This window comes from Tiliqua scincoides, chromosome 1 (assembly GCF_035046505.1).
Source record: "Tiliqua scincoides isolate rTilSci1 chromosome 1, rTilSci1.hap2, whole genome shotgun sequence".
Lineage (NCBI taxonomy): Eukaryota > Metazoa > Chordata > Lepidosauria > Squamata > Scincidae > Tiliqua > Tiliqua scincoides.
This window is the reverse complement of record NC_089821.1, coordinates 195,224,293-195,238,709: the sequence shown is the minus strand read 5'-3', so window position 1 is coordinate 195,238,709 and position 14,417 is coordinate 195,224,293. Positions and strand designations below refer to the sequence as shown.

The 14,417-nt window shown below is 41.7% G+C and overlaps 1 protein-coding gene across 1 annotated transcript in view; it reads left to right on the top strand.

Moving 5' to 3' along the window:
* The window catches only part of AK9 (adenylate kinase 9), an 88,100-nt gene extending 73,683 nt beyond the window's left edge, over positions 1–14,417 (top strand). Inside the window, exons 35-42 of the mRNA XM_066613332.1 lie at positions 764–910; positions 3,018–3,238; positions 4,703–4,899; positions 5,283–5,452; positions 6,945–7,043; positions 7,142–7,244; positions 12,324–12,438; positions 13,918–14,417. Of these exons, the coding sequence (XP_066469429.1) occupies positions 764–910; positions 3,018–3,238; positions 4,703–4,899; positions 5,283–5,452; positions 6,945–7,043; positions 7,142–7,244; positions 12,324–12,438; positions 13,918–14,126 (1,261 nt within the window). The 3' untranslated portion in view covers positions 14,127–14,417. The remainder of the gene's footprint in view (positions 1–763; positions 911–3,017; positions 3,239–4,702; positions 4,900–5,282; positions 5,453–6,944; positions 7,044–7,141; positions 7,245–12,323; positions 12,439–13,917) is intronic.

Below are 14,417 nucleotides of genomic sequence, written 5' to 3'. Positions count from 1 at the left end.
AAGCAGTATTTATTTTACATGGGAAGAATCTGTTCAAAAGTTACTTCATACAAGATCATCTTATGTATCAGCTGGTAAATCACTATAAAAGGAGTGAGCCTTCTGGAATCATGACAGTATAGGTTGCTGGGTTTCAAAACTGGTATGCTATACTTTTAATGATTATGTACTGGTGCTAGAGTGATGTTTCAGTGCTTGCTGGCTGACAAATCCCTAGATAAGAGACAGCAACTCAGTTTTTGGAATTTCTGTGATGTACGGTTTTATTTATGCTCTGTCGTATTCCTTTCTAGTTTCATTCAAGGCCTACAAAATGTATTGCCTTCGTTAAGATAACCCAGCCATTTTCAACCACTGTGCCATGGCACACTGGTGTGCCATGAATGGTCCCCAGGTGTGCCATGGGAATTTGGGAGAGGGTCTTTTATTAGTGGGGTCATTGGGGGATGTGCGCCCTCCATTGACAGCACAGTATGCCTTGTCAATTGTCAAAAAACTGATGGTGTACTTTGACCATTTTAGTGCCTTGCCAGTGTGCCATGAGATGAAAAAGGTTGAAAATCACTGAGATAACCCCTTAAAGCTATATAGCTTTATGATGAATATAATGGCAAATGAACATGAACATGCTCTGAAAATGTTGGTTTTAGAATATGCTGTCATATGCATGCACTTCATTAGCAAAAGCTAAAGGAATAGGAGTTGATATCATCCAAAAATAGATCTGAAACCAAATCTGAGTATGATACTTCTTTGTTTATAGATTTGTTATTGATGGGTACCCTGTAACAAAAAAGCAAGTCAACCACTTGGAAGATATGAAAATAATTCCAGTAAAAATCTTTGAGTTGGATATCGATGTGAGGGAGGTTTTCAGAAGAGCACTGCTGGACAAGCAAAGCCCTGACAGGTAGCAATGCCAGTAAGAGGGTGAATTAATAACCCCCTCAAAATGGTTCCTATAGTAAACCTTTTAAAAATCTTTTTGAAATTTTTTAACAATAATGTCACATGCTCACACCCTTCTTTCTCAAGCAGAAGTTTCTAGGGGCACAGTGTTATCTGGGTTCTGGCTTTCTTAGTAATAGAAATTACTGGAAGCTTCCAAAGTTTTTGTAATACCTGCTTTATTTACAAGTATACAAACTGAGCATTGGATGGAGCTGGATGGCTGCAAAGAACAACAGGCTACGGATATTTCAGGCATCTTTTGTACCTGCCCAGCATTGCTGGCTGACAGCAATTTCTCTTCGCTTCCATTGTATTCAAAATCACATCAAGTCTTATCTCTCCCAGAAACTGCCAGCACACACTGTCTTTGTTCTTGGGTCACCTTCTTACACTATCATTTCTGTGCTTCCCTTCAGGCTCACTACCTTGACCATCTTGCAGGCAAAAAGGAAGTTTCCTCACTCAAAGAGGCATCCATGTGCTTCCTGGATAATCAGCCATTGATCTGTTTTGACACAAGTCTGGGCCCCTGGACCTCGATACTTATTAAGGAGAATTAAAAACCAATCACTGACCTTCCTGTTCTAGCTAGTGCTCCTGACAGCTAAATTGTTAAATAATTTGACAACAAACTCTGTCAAAGTTCGTATTTGAAGTTATGCATACAGCATCCCCATTCATTCACCTCTTGTTCTCATAATACCCATTTTTATATAATGTTCACATAAAGGACTGTAACCCTTCCAAAATCACCCCCTCCCAATAATTTACTCTCTAAGGACACAATCCTGCCCTTCACTTAGGTCAACGCAAGTCTCTTGCGCCAGCCCAGGAGGGTCGCAAACATGCCATAAAGCACGTTTGCGCCTCCTTGGGAGTAAGCTGTGCCGGCACACGGAGGCTGAATCCACAGAGGCAGCTTCTGCGGCGAACCTTGCATCGGCCTGGCTGGACTGACACAAGCCTCTGGGTGGGTGGGGAGGAGGCGGGAGGGAGGTGTTCCTGGGCAGGGGGAAGGCAGGTGGTGGGTGGCTTCGAGGGTGAGCGGGAGGCAGGGCTGTGTTCCAGCACTTATGCTAGATCCCAACTCCTGTTCCCAGGGAGTTCGGAGCCAGCTCAAGAGGTGGCACAAGTCCCATAGGGACAAGTTCCCCTTGACTCTGGCTGAGCCACTTTGGGCCTCTATCCTGCACTGGATACAGCGTAAGCCTCTTGGCTTGCCTTTTCCAGCACAGGGTAGGATTGTGCCCTAAATCTTATATCTGTTTGGATTTGTTCTTACAGCAATACCTTGACTTTCATCCACTTTGTTTTGATCTTTCAGCTGTTTTCAATTATAATCACATTTCAAATTTCATCCACACGCTTTCCTCTTTCATCTGATTTCATTCAATTTTTCACATTTGTCAATGTTCTTATGTATATTTTTTTTAAATTTCTATTTATTTAAGTTTTGCATATATTTATGTATGTTATATAGTTGTTTATATTTTTCACTGACCAAAATAAATTTGCAAGTTAAATAAGGCTGTGCTCTGACATGCATTCATTTCTAACTTTCATCCATGCTCTGGTCCCTAACAAGATAAAAGCACACAATATTGCCATATATCACTTCCATGATAGAGTATCCAGATAACTTGGATGTCATTAATTGATTGTTGTCGCTATGGATACCTACCTAGTTGGCAACCTTCAGTCTCGAAAGACTATGGTATCGCGCTCTGAAAGGTGGTTCTGAAACAGCGTCTAGTGTGGCTGAAAAGGCCGAAAAGGCCGATTCGGGAGTGACAATCCCTTCCACACTGGGAGCAAGTGCAGTCTGTCCCTGGCCTGTCTCCCTGGCTATGGGCCTTCCTTCTTTGCCTCTTAGCCTCAGACTGTTGGCCAAGTGTCTCTTCAAACTGGGAAAGGCCATGTTGCACAGCCTGCCTCCAAGCGGGCCGCTCAAGCGGGCCGCCGATTGTTGTCGCTATGGATAATGAATGTTAATATGAACCAATAAGATACATAATCATATAATCAAGTTAGTCTTTACGTTAATGCACTCCTAATTGTCTTCTCAGACCTCCTTATCCAGTGCATGACAGTGCCAGTATTCTTTCTATCAAGAATTCATGTTACAGAGCACAAACTGAAGAAATCAGGCCTTATTATGAGAAACAGCACCAGAACTGGTATGTGATTGATGGCTCCCATAGCAAATGGTGGATCTGGAACAAAGTGCTTGAGGAAACTCAAAAGGTCACAAAACAAATCCAGGTATATCTGGAAAAAACACGGCAAGGTAAGCAAAGAATTCTGTTTTACATGAATTGGGCTTTTGTCAATATCAATGGAATCATAATTTAAAATCAGTTATGTTGCATTTGGTTTGATTTTACCAGGAAAAAATCAGGTAGATGTCCTTCTGTTCAGAAGGTGCACTCCGTTGGTAGGTATGATGTGGTAGCTGCCTGAATAGAGTGCTCACAACCTCCCTTCCTTCTGGGGCTAGAGATCTTTTAATGTCTCACAAGCCAGAGCCAGGAATTGTCAGATGCTGATCAAACACAGAGAAAGATGTCAAGTCCTTGGCATAAAACCAAGCTGGTCTCAAAAGATTTGCAGCTAGTGATATCAGAGCCAAAGAACACATTACTTTAAAGGTGTGTTGATCCATTTTTTTCTTTTTAAAAAAGTGCTAGGGGACATATGAAATGGGGCAAAACCACAATGGGGGGAGTTTATTTATTTAACACCTTGCCATGCCACCGTTCCGATCCTGATTGTATGTTCCCCACATGTTATTTTATTTAGGGAAAAAGCTCCCATTGGCTTTCAGTGGGGGGAGCATGTAATCAGGGGAAAAAGATAAAAACCCAGGCCAGTACAAATATTTAATGTCTGCTTTGCCCAAAGAGTACTTGAACATTCAGAAGCTCACAGTTCACATCTAACAAATTATTTCTTTTGGTAAAAAGTTATCTTGATAGTTCATCATCCAAGTGCTTCTGAATATTCAATGAGTACCTGTGGCACAGGATTTAAGGCACAAGAGGCAGACCACTGGGAGTCCCCAGTCAAGACCTTTCTCTGCCATAACTTTATTTATACTACCTGGAGTTTCATGGAAGAAAGGTAGGATAGAAATGTAATAAGTAAATGCAGATCAGCACTAGTTTCCACCCAAGTGATTGAAAAAAAAATCACTGTTTACCTTTTATTCAAAGAGATATTAAGCTTATAAATAGACCCAATATTGTTTGGAATTGATACAGAACTGGAAAATATATTTTTGTCAAAATTATCAAAAAATATTTTTGTCAAAAAATTATTTTGTCAAAATTAGTTATGAAGTCTAGTACTGTAGTTTCTTCCATATAAAAAATCCATTTAAAAAGTAAAATGTTTCAGCAGAGAATGAAAGATGATACCGCTAGTGTAGCTAACTGGTACAAAGCACAGTAATGAATTAATCATGTGTGCAACACTTTATATTCTATCTGTGGGCAAGCTTTTCTTCTACCACTTGCTTAATAAATATCAGAACCAATTAATAAATTCTTTCTGGCCTCTTGATTTTCACAGTAGTTATTTTTATCTAGCAAACTTTTTTTTTATCAAGCTATTTACAAATACTGATTTGCTCCACTCAGCATTACTTGATTGTAGCTATTGCCTTTTCATGCCTCAGCAGAATAGGTGTAATCTTCCAAATAATACAGCATTGCTGTTGAAACGTAACAGGATTGTATCCAACTGTTAACAGGAAAAGCAGCCAGTGTTGCTGACTTGTGTATCTCACCGCAAGAACTGCTGTCTCGACTGGGAGAGTTTGGGCAATACTGTCCTGTCACTCTTGCAGAAAAAGGAGAGCTTATTGATTGTTCTGTAAACACTTCTCTGCAGTTTACAGCAGAGTTTCGAGCACAATACTACAAAATGGCTGGACAGGAGGAACTGGAGGTGAGTATCAAAAGTGGGTGAAACATGTTGGTTTGGAAAGGAAATAGGTATGACACAGTGAAAATGCAAATATATGTGAGTTGTTCAAATCTTGCCTCAGCAACTACCTGAGAGCACAATCCTAGGGATGTCTACTCAGAAGTCTCATTTTAGTCAATGGTATGGATAGGATTTTAGCCTAAGTGTCTCTAGTGGCAAGCCACCATTTCTAATTTTTATCAAAGATGGTCTCTAGAGAACCCCAGAATATACAGCTGGTTGTAGTAATCGTTAAATAGTGAGGAGAAGGTAAAAGCTATTTTAATAAAGTTAGATGCTTTGTAGGAATTATGTTAAAACACAAGATGCTTCTTTGTATAAATGTCTGATTTCTTTCAATGTAGAAATTCTTGAATGCACCAGAATTATATGTACCTCCATTAGCACCTCATCCTCTTCCTCTCCCACAACTGCTACCGAAGAGACTAACTGCAGCAGGCGTGAAGGCTTTATTTCCCATGCAAGCTGAATTGCAAGGATACTGTCCAGTCACTTATTTAGATGGCAAACAAAGGTAAGTTCCTGCACTTCCAAAGATTTCTTTTGAATACCATAATGTAATAAAATGGACTATGCCTGAGCAAGGAGTCCTCTCTTGAACAAACTGTAGCACCTTCAATTATCCCTGGGATATTTTTAGACAAAATATTCTGCACCCCCCAGATTCATTATTCATTTTATTAAAACTTGCAGCTGTAACATGTTTGTTTCAAAGTAACATTTAAACTGGGAAAGACAAGGTAAATATAGTATCTGGGGTTTACTTGTTGCCTTAAAACGGGATCCAGGAATCTGTGCATTATCTGTGTATATATCTGTGTATATCTGTGTATATCTCTGACAATATTCAGAGATGTCCTTCTACTTGCTGAACACAATGTGCTCAGGAAAGAGCCTCAGACTGTCACTGCAAAGCATTAAACTAAATCCAAAGATGCTTCTCCACTTGTACATTCTAGACTCCATCTCCTGTAAAAACAATATTTATAGATCAGTCCAAGTGGCTATTTAGCACTTATACAGTCCAATCCTAATCTGGGCTAGCTTCACTGCAGCAACCGCTGCACCAGTGGTAGCTGTCACCACTGTGGTAGCCATCACCATGGCTACCATAAAGCTAGTTTCCGATGACTTGCAAGTAGGTAGTTCCAGCAGGAAGAAATGCACCATCCAGCCCAACAGCCACCAGGGCTGGTAAGTGCTGCTCTGGGCAGTAGAAGGTGGAAAGAGGCAAAGAGGGGGTGTTTCAGGATGGGGGAGGTTCAGGCCCAGGAAGAGAGTGGGAGGTTCAGGCCCAGGGATCTTCCCCATAGCCTAACCCCTGTCCCAGGCCTAAAAGCCCTCCATGGGGCTTCTCAGATCTGCACCAGAGATTTTGCTGGTGCAAATCTGAATAGCCCTATTGGGCAGGCTGGGGCTGAACACTGGATAAAGGAACAAATGTTCTTTTACCCCAAAGAGACCTCTGCCCTGTCCAATTTTGATGTTGGATACAGTGTGGGCTATGCAGCCCTGCTGCACCAGCACTAAATAGAATTGAGCTGATATACTTTGAGTCTGCCCCTTTGTGCATTCTAATACCTTCAGTAACAAGCAAACCAGTTTGCTCCACTCCTTTGCTTCTTTGAGAAGTGCATTTCATTCACACAGATTACTTACTAAAGCTTACAATCAAGATACAACTCTACAGAGTCGGAATTTTATTTTTTTAAGGATGTTACCATTAGAAAACAGAAGCTGGAATTAAACTTAAATGATTAAACCCTAAGTTTAAAACTTTGGGGAGGATGATGCTTCCAGCATTGCTTCCAACAATGAAACAAGGCAGTTGTTTTAATTCAGATCTTACCCAAGGATGTTCTCACCTATCACATGGTGAGAGCATAGCCATGTGTACCTGTACCTGTTGACTTGCTGAATAACCAGAACAGCCATTTTAAATAGTTCACACATCTTACAGAACCCTCATCAATATATCATGTTTGCTTTTTGCTATCTCTTTGAAGGTATGAAGCACTAGTACCTGGCGACATTGAATATGCTGTACTTTATCGCCAAAAGCTATATATTTTTGAAAGTGAAGAAAAACTTCAGAAGTTCATGAGGTACTGAATGCATTGACATTATTTATACTTTTTACTTTACACTTTTAGCTACTGCTCAATAATTTTATTTTGACAATACATAATTTCTGTATTCTTAGACAACCAGAAAAATACTGGAATCAGACACTTCCACGTAAACTGCCCCCCAGAAAGGAGCCAGTACTGCTGACTGCTCTTCCCTTGACTGGATACCTTGAACAGGTTATTTGTTTACTATTAATTATGCTCATATTAAATTTTGCATAAATCTTGGGCCAGAATCCAAACAGGCATACTGTTGGTATATGTGCTTTATTTCCCCATTTCTTTTTGAATGCTTCTCACTCCAAATCCTTAAGTTTAGCTTTCAAATCCTCAAATAGCTTTCTGAACTCACTAAAGGAAAGCACCACTTTGATCTTAGCCTCCTACCTGAGTTACTAATACAAAGATCTTTTATTCCATTGTAGTTGTAAAACTGGCTGCTGCCTTCTCTATAAGTTCTAAAATAATGAAACTGACAACATTTTAGAATGTTACTTTAAAAATATGTAAGTTACTATGAAGTTTTTTTTTATTCCAGAAGTTGATTATCTCATAAATTTGTGATTATCCGAGAGAACAAAGAACACAAGTTGTCTAATGCAGACAAAGTATGAGAAACTTATTATAGAGATCCTACATGAATATTAGTATTAGTATATGTATGTAGTATTGTAGTATATGCATATATGTATTAGTATATGCATGTAGGATCTAATCATGTGGTAGACATTCCCAATGAATAAGAAACATAAGAACAGCCCCACTGGATCAGGCCATAGGCCCATCTAGTCCAGCTTCCTGTATCTCACAGCGGCCCCACCAAATGCCCCAGGGAGCACACCTGATAACAAGAGACCTGCATCCTGGTGTCCTCCCTTGCATCTGACATAGCCCATTTCTAAAATCAGGAGGTTGCACATACACATCATGGCTTGTAACCTGTAATGGATTTTTCCTCCAGAAACTTGTTGAATTTCATTTTAAAGGCATCCAGGCCAGATGCCGTCACCACACCCTGCGGCAAGGAGTTCCACAGACCAACCACACGCTTAGTAGAGAAATATTTTATTTTGTCTGTCCTACCTCTCCCAACACTCAATTTTAGTGGATATCCCCTGGTTCTGGTGTTGTGTGAGAGTGTAAAAAGCATCTCCCTATCCACTTTATCCTTCCCATGCATAATTTTGTATGTCTCAATCATGTCCCCCCTCAGGCGTCTCTTTTCTAGGCTGAAGAGGCCCAAACGCCGTAGCCTTTCCTCATAAGGAAGGTGCTCCAGCCCAGCAATCATCTTAGTCGCTCTCTTTTACACCTTTTCCATTTCCACTATATCCTTTTTGAGATGCGGCGACCAGGACTAGACACAATACTCCAGGTGTGGCCTTATCATAGATTTGTACAACGGCATTATAAAATTAGCTGTTTTGTTCTCAATACCTTTTCTAATGATCCCAAGCATAGAATTGGCCTTCTTTACTGCCGCTGCACATTGGGTCGACACTTTCATCGACTTGTCCACCACCACCCCAAGATCTCTCTCCTGATCTGTCACAGACAGCTCAGAACCCATCAGCCTATACGTGAAGCTTTGATTTTTTTGCCCCAACGTGCATGACTTTACACTTACTGACATTGAAGCGCATCTGCCATTTTGCTGCCCATTCTGCCAGTTTGGAGAGATCCTTCTGGAGCTCCTCACAATCACTTCTGGTCTTCACCACTCGGAAGAGTTTGGTGTCGTCTGCACACTTACCACCTCACTACTCGAGCCTGTCTCCAGGTCAGAAGAGGCTGAAGAGCACCAGTCCCAGGACAGATCCTTGGGGCACACTGCTTTTCACCTCTCTCCATTGTGAAAATTGCCCATTGACACCCACTCTCTGTTTCCTGTCCTTCAACCAGGTCTCAATCTAGGAGAGGACCTGTCCTCTAATTCCCTGACTGTGGAGTTTTTTCAGTAGCCTTTGGTGAGGGACCGTGTCGAACGCCTTTTGAAAGTCCAGATATATAATGTCTACAGGTTCTCCCGCATCTACATGCCTGTTGACCTTTTCAAAGAATTCTAAAAGGGTTGTGAGGCAAGACTTACCCTTACAGAAGCCATGCTGATTCTCCCTCTGCAAGGCTTGTTCATCTATGTGTTTTGAGATTCTATCTTTGATGAGGCGTTCCACCATCTTACTCGGTATAGATGTTAGGCTGACCGGCCTATAGTTTCCCGGGTCCCCCCACCTTCCCTTTTTAAAGATCGTCGTGACATTTGCTACTCCAATCCTCTGGCAGTGTGGCCATTTTGAGGGACAAGTTGCATATTTTAGTTAAGAGATCAGCAACTTCATTCTCAGATTCCTTAATAACTCTAGGGTGGATGCCATCAGGGCCCGGTGACTTATTGATCTTTAATTTATCAATGAGGTCTGAAACATCTTCTCTTTTAACCTATATCTGACTTAATTCCTTGGTCAGGAGGGGCCGTTCGGGCAGCAGTATCTGCCCGAGGTCTTCTGCCGTGAAGACAGATGCAAAGAACTCATTCAATTTTTCTGCCATCCCTAAGTCTCCTTTTATTTCCCCTTTCCCTCCCTCACCATCCAGACGGCCAACTGCTTCTCTGGCGGGTTTCCTGCTTCTAACGTATTTGAAGAAGCTTTTATTATTCCCCCTAATGCTGCTAGCCAGAAGTGATTGTGAGGAGCTCCAGAAGGATCTCTCTAGACTGGCAGAATGGGCAGCAAAATGGCAAATGCGCTTCAATGTCAGTAAGTGTAAAGTCATGCACATTGGGGCAAAAAATCAAAACTTTAGATATAGGCTGACGGGTTCTGAGCTGTCTGTGACAGATCAGGAGAGAGATCTTGGGGTGGTGGTGGACAGGTCGATGAAAGTGTCGACCCAATGTGCGGCGGCAGTGAAGAAGGCCAATTCTATGCTTGGGATCATTAGGAAGGGTATTGAGAACAAAACGGCTAGTATTATAATGCCGTTGTAGAAATCGATGGTAAGGCCACACCTGGAGTATTGTGTCCAGTTCTGGTCGCCGCATCTCAAAAAAGACATAGTGGAAATGGAAAAGGTGCAAAAGAGAGCGACTAAGATGATTACGGGGCTGGGGAACCTTCCTTATGAGGAAAGGCTACGGCGTTTGGGCCTCTTCAGCCTAGAAAAGAGACGCCTGAGGGGGGACATGATTGAGACATACAAAATTATGCAGGGGATGGACAGAGTGGATAGGGAGATGCTCTTTACACTCTCACATAATACCAGAACCAGGGGACATCCACTAAAATTGAGTGTTGGGCGGGTTAGGACAGACAAAAGAAAATATTTCTTTACTCAGCGTGTGGTCAGTCAGTGGAACTCCTTGCCACAGGATGTGGTGCTGGCATCTAGCCTAGACACCTTTAAAAGGGGATTGGACAAGTTTCTGGACGAAAAATCCATTATGGGGTACAAGCCATGATGTGTATGCGCAACCTCCTGATTTTAGAAATGGGTTATGTCAGAATGCCAGATGCAAGGGAGGGCACCAGGATGAGGTCTCGTTATCTGGTGTGCTACCTGGGGCATTTGGTGGGCCGCTGTGAGATACAGGAAGCTGGACTAGATGGGCCTATGGCCTGATCCAGTGGGGCTGTTCTTATGTTCTTATAAATGGTCACCCCACCTCCAACACGCCCCTCCCTGTCCCTCTTGTAGAGTTTATAGCCCGGGATTGAGGTATCCCACTGATTCTACACATTCCACCAGGTTTCCGTTATGCCCATGATCTCCCTAGTTCCGTTTTCCCTAGTCACCAGACATTCCAGTTCTCCCATCTTTGCTCAGAGACTTCGGGCATTTGCATAAAAGCATTTGTACATGGAATGACCTCAGATGGGCTCCTTCTTAGCTCCTTTATCCCTGAATCCTCTCATTGTCTATCACATCCCATCTATCACATCCCATCACGCTATCTGTCACATCCCATCCCAAACCATCTATCACATCCCATCACGCTATCATTCCCAATTTCTTCTCCTACTCTGCCTTTACCTTGTTGTTCTCTAACTTCCCCATCCTCGTCCCATAGGGATGAGGAGTCCCGAACCGGGTGCCCCTCAGCTCCTGTTGGCTTTCCCCCAGGGATCAGGAGTCCCGAACCGGGTGCCCCTCAGCTCCTGTTGGCTTTCCCCCAGGGATCAGTTTAAAAACTGCTCTGCCACCTTTTTATTAATTAAGAAAGTTTATTAATTAAGAAAGTTGTAGAGACATACAATAGTGTGTTTGCTTTTTAAACCTACTCAGTGGATTTTTTGTGAATGTCTTGGATATACCTTGAATTGAGAGAAGGTGACATTTCTCAAAGCTCCAGGATTGAAGGCTGTTCAACATGTGATTGTTTTTGGATTGGTTTTTGAAAAAGGGTTTTTTTTACTTTACTCAGAAGTAGGCCCGTTGTGTTAGCCCATTGTGTTCAGTAAAACTTAGGTGTAAACCTATCTTACCAACTGAAAACTGACATCTCTAGTTATTTCCTAAGTTATTGCTGTGCTCAAGCAAGAGGAGGTAATTTTTGCCAGTTCAGCCTTGCCCACTCCACCACGACATCCTGCTCTGATGGATTCTACCAACATTCAGAAACTAATTTTGAAAGGGATGCAGAGGACCTCTTTTGTATGAGTGGAATGCCTCCTGTCCATGGAAGAACAACTTAGGGCACAATCCTAACCCACTTTGCAGCACCAACATATAAGGGTAATGCAACTTCAAGGTAAGGGAACAGACATTGCCATACCTTGAGGAGGCCTCCGTGACTGCCCCCCAACTGCAGGATGCAGCACATGCCCTACTAGCACAGCTGTGCCAGTGCTGGAAAGTTGGTTAGAATTGCGCCACAGGTTGTGATCACAGTGCCCCTGCAGCCTCTTCTTCCCAAGATCTCAGATGTGAGACAACAAAAACTCCTGAGATCTCAGATGGTGGCATCCAAATCTCATGAGAACCAAGATAGTGGTGCCTGTAGGAGGGGCAACCAGGGAAATCTCACAGCACCCCTTTGTGCACTGTTGGTGCACTGTTTGGGAACCACTTACTTAGGGCATAACTCCAAGCATTATAACACCAAGCAATAAACATTATAAATCCATATTTATGAAGGACTTTGATGAATTATATTAATCCATTGTCTTGACCATTGTGATTTTTTTAAGTTGGAAGGCAAGACATGAATCTCCCAATAAGTAAATACACGTTGCTAATGTTACTTTTTTCCTGCAGGGTGTAGCAACAGCTCTGATCAAAGCTATGAATGAAGTGGGTTGTTTAAAGCCTAAATTTCCATTCCTAAGTGTGAAAAGAACTGCTCTTCTATTCATAGCCTATCATTTGAAAGGTACAGAAAATGTATGCAATAATAGTATTAACTAAAGAAATTCTAATAAATGTTAGTTTCCATATACAAACTCATTAATTGATTTGTCTTTTTCAACAGACATAATTGTATTAACACTGACAAAAATATATTTCTGGCTGTTTCTCCTATACAAATGTACAATTACTGCAATACAGCTATCTTCTAAGCTGGACAAATTTTGATATAACATGTTCCTATTCGCATCTTGACAAGGGAAGCAGACAGAAGATTGAAGACAGCAGTCTTTATCATGGTGCAAAGTTAGACACAAATCTGAAAATGAAGGCAGCACTTTGAAAAGCTATAGTTGTTGTAGTTGTTGAACTACAGTGAACCCTCAGTTTTACAGAGTAATGGGTGGATGGGGTGTCTGCTAATGCTGAAAGTCCATTAAATCCAGACACCCCTTCCCCCCCCCATTAGTTTAATCTCTACTTTAGAAAGCTCCTTTGTTAACTGCCTTCTCCATTCCACTCTCCACCAGGCACTCTAAGAATGGAGGAACATCTCCATTCCTAAAATATCCTGGTGGACCCCATTAGCAAGCAATGTGGAGCCATGGGCAAAGGGAGAGGTACTAAACCCGTTCACTGCCTGTCATCCCTATTGCTGCAATCTGTCCAGGCACTTATCTCCCAACTGGGTTCTAATACTAAAGTGATCTCTTCTGTGGAAGTGAATCACTTGGGGAGGAATGCTGTATGTCAGTGTACTTCAGCCTGTTGGTCATGACCCCTGGAGTTACAAAGCTCATTTGGGTAACAGCAGCATTTCAAAACCTATGCAAAAGATGGCTTAGATCCAATCCAGTAATGGTACTGCATTATCAAAACTGAGTTCTTGATAAAATCCTGCACAGCCTCTTCTTGCTTTGCAGCTCCAAAGGTTAGCCCTGCTTAGGCCGCTACCTCACAGGGTTACTGTGAAGACACAAAATGTAGGAGAGGCAGGGGCAGCAGTGACTGGGATGAGCAGATCAGGTCCCGGGAGGGGGGATGGAATCAATGGTGGGTCCCCACTCGAATATTTTATTTATTTGGGGGATCAAGGCACAAAAAAGGCTGAAGATCACTGCTGTAGGTAGAAGAATGGTCCAGCATACCATGTAACACTGAGCAGCCCAAATTTACTGCGTAGAATTGGGCCCTTAATTTCTACACCTGCCCTTTTGTTTGCATACGAATTGAGAAAATCCACAGTTAAAGACATGGGTTTGTCAAGATCAGGTGTGGTTTTGGTCTGCAATTTATTCTACAATAACTGAATGAAGCATTGTAGCTAATATCTGTATTCCTAGCCAGAGGCAACTATAGTACCATGTCATTAGTACCACACAAGTGTAGATTAATAGGGTGAAGTGATTGGTGAAAATAATGCTATAATATGTTCTCAGTTTAACAGTTTAAATTACGAAAAGCAAGTGACATGGAATAATCAATGCTATTTTATTTTTTGCAGCATATAACCCTAGGAGCTCAGATTACATACGAAAGAAGTACAAGATTAAGCTGGAACGGTTCCTAGATCACTGTGAACTTATTCCATACCTGGGAATCAAAATGACAAAGAAGTATAAGGAGCCTCAGAATCGACCTATTGACTTTGATTACAAATTACAGACTTTTCTGTCTTTCAAAGACATGGACCCAGCTTTTCATTTAATTTAAAACACTGCACAATATTCATATATGAATATTATGTTCTGAATAGATGTATGGATTCTGCCCTATGAAAGACTGCAGAAAGTGACAAAACTAATGTTTAGACTTGTAACACTCCCAGCAACATGGCCAAGACTGTACTATAGTTTCATGTATTTCAAATGGGACTATTGACAGAAGTTATACTAATGACTAGCATAAAATCTGCAAGATTCCACTCATTCTTAAATATTGTTGTTGGCAAGTAAGTTGTATTTATTTCAATTGATCCTACTTCCAAGTGAATGCAATTTACAA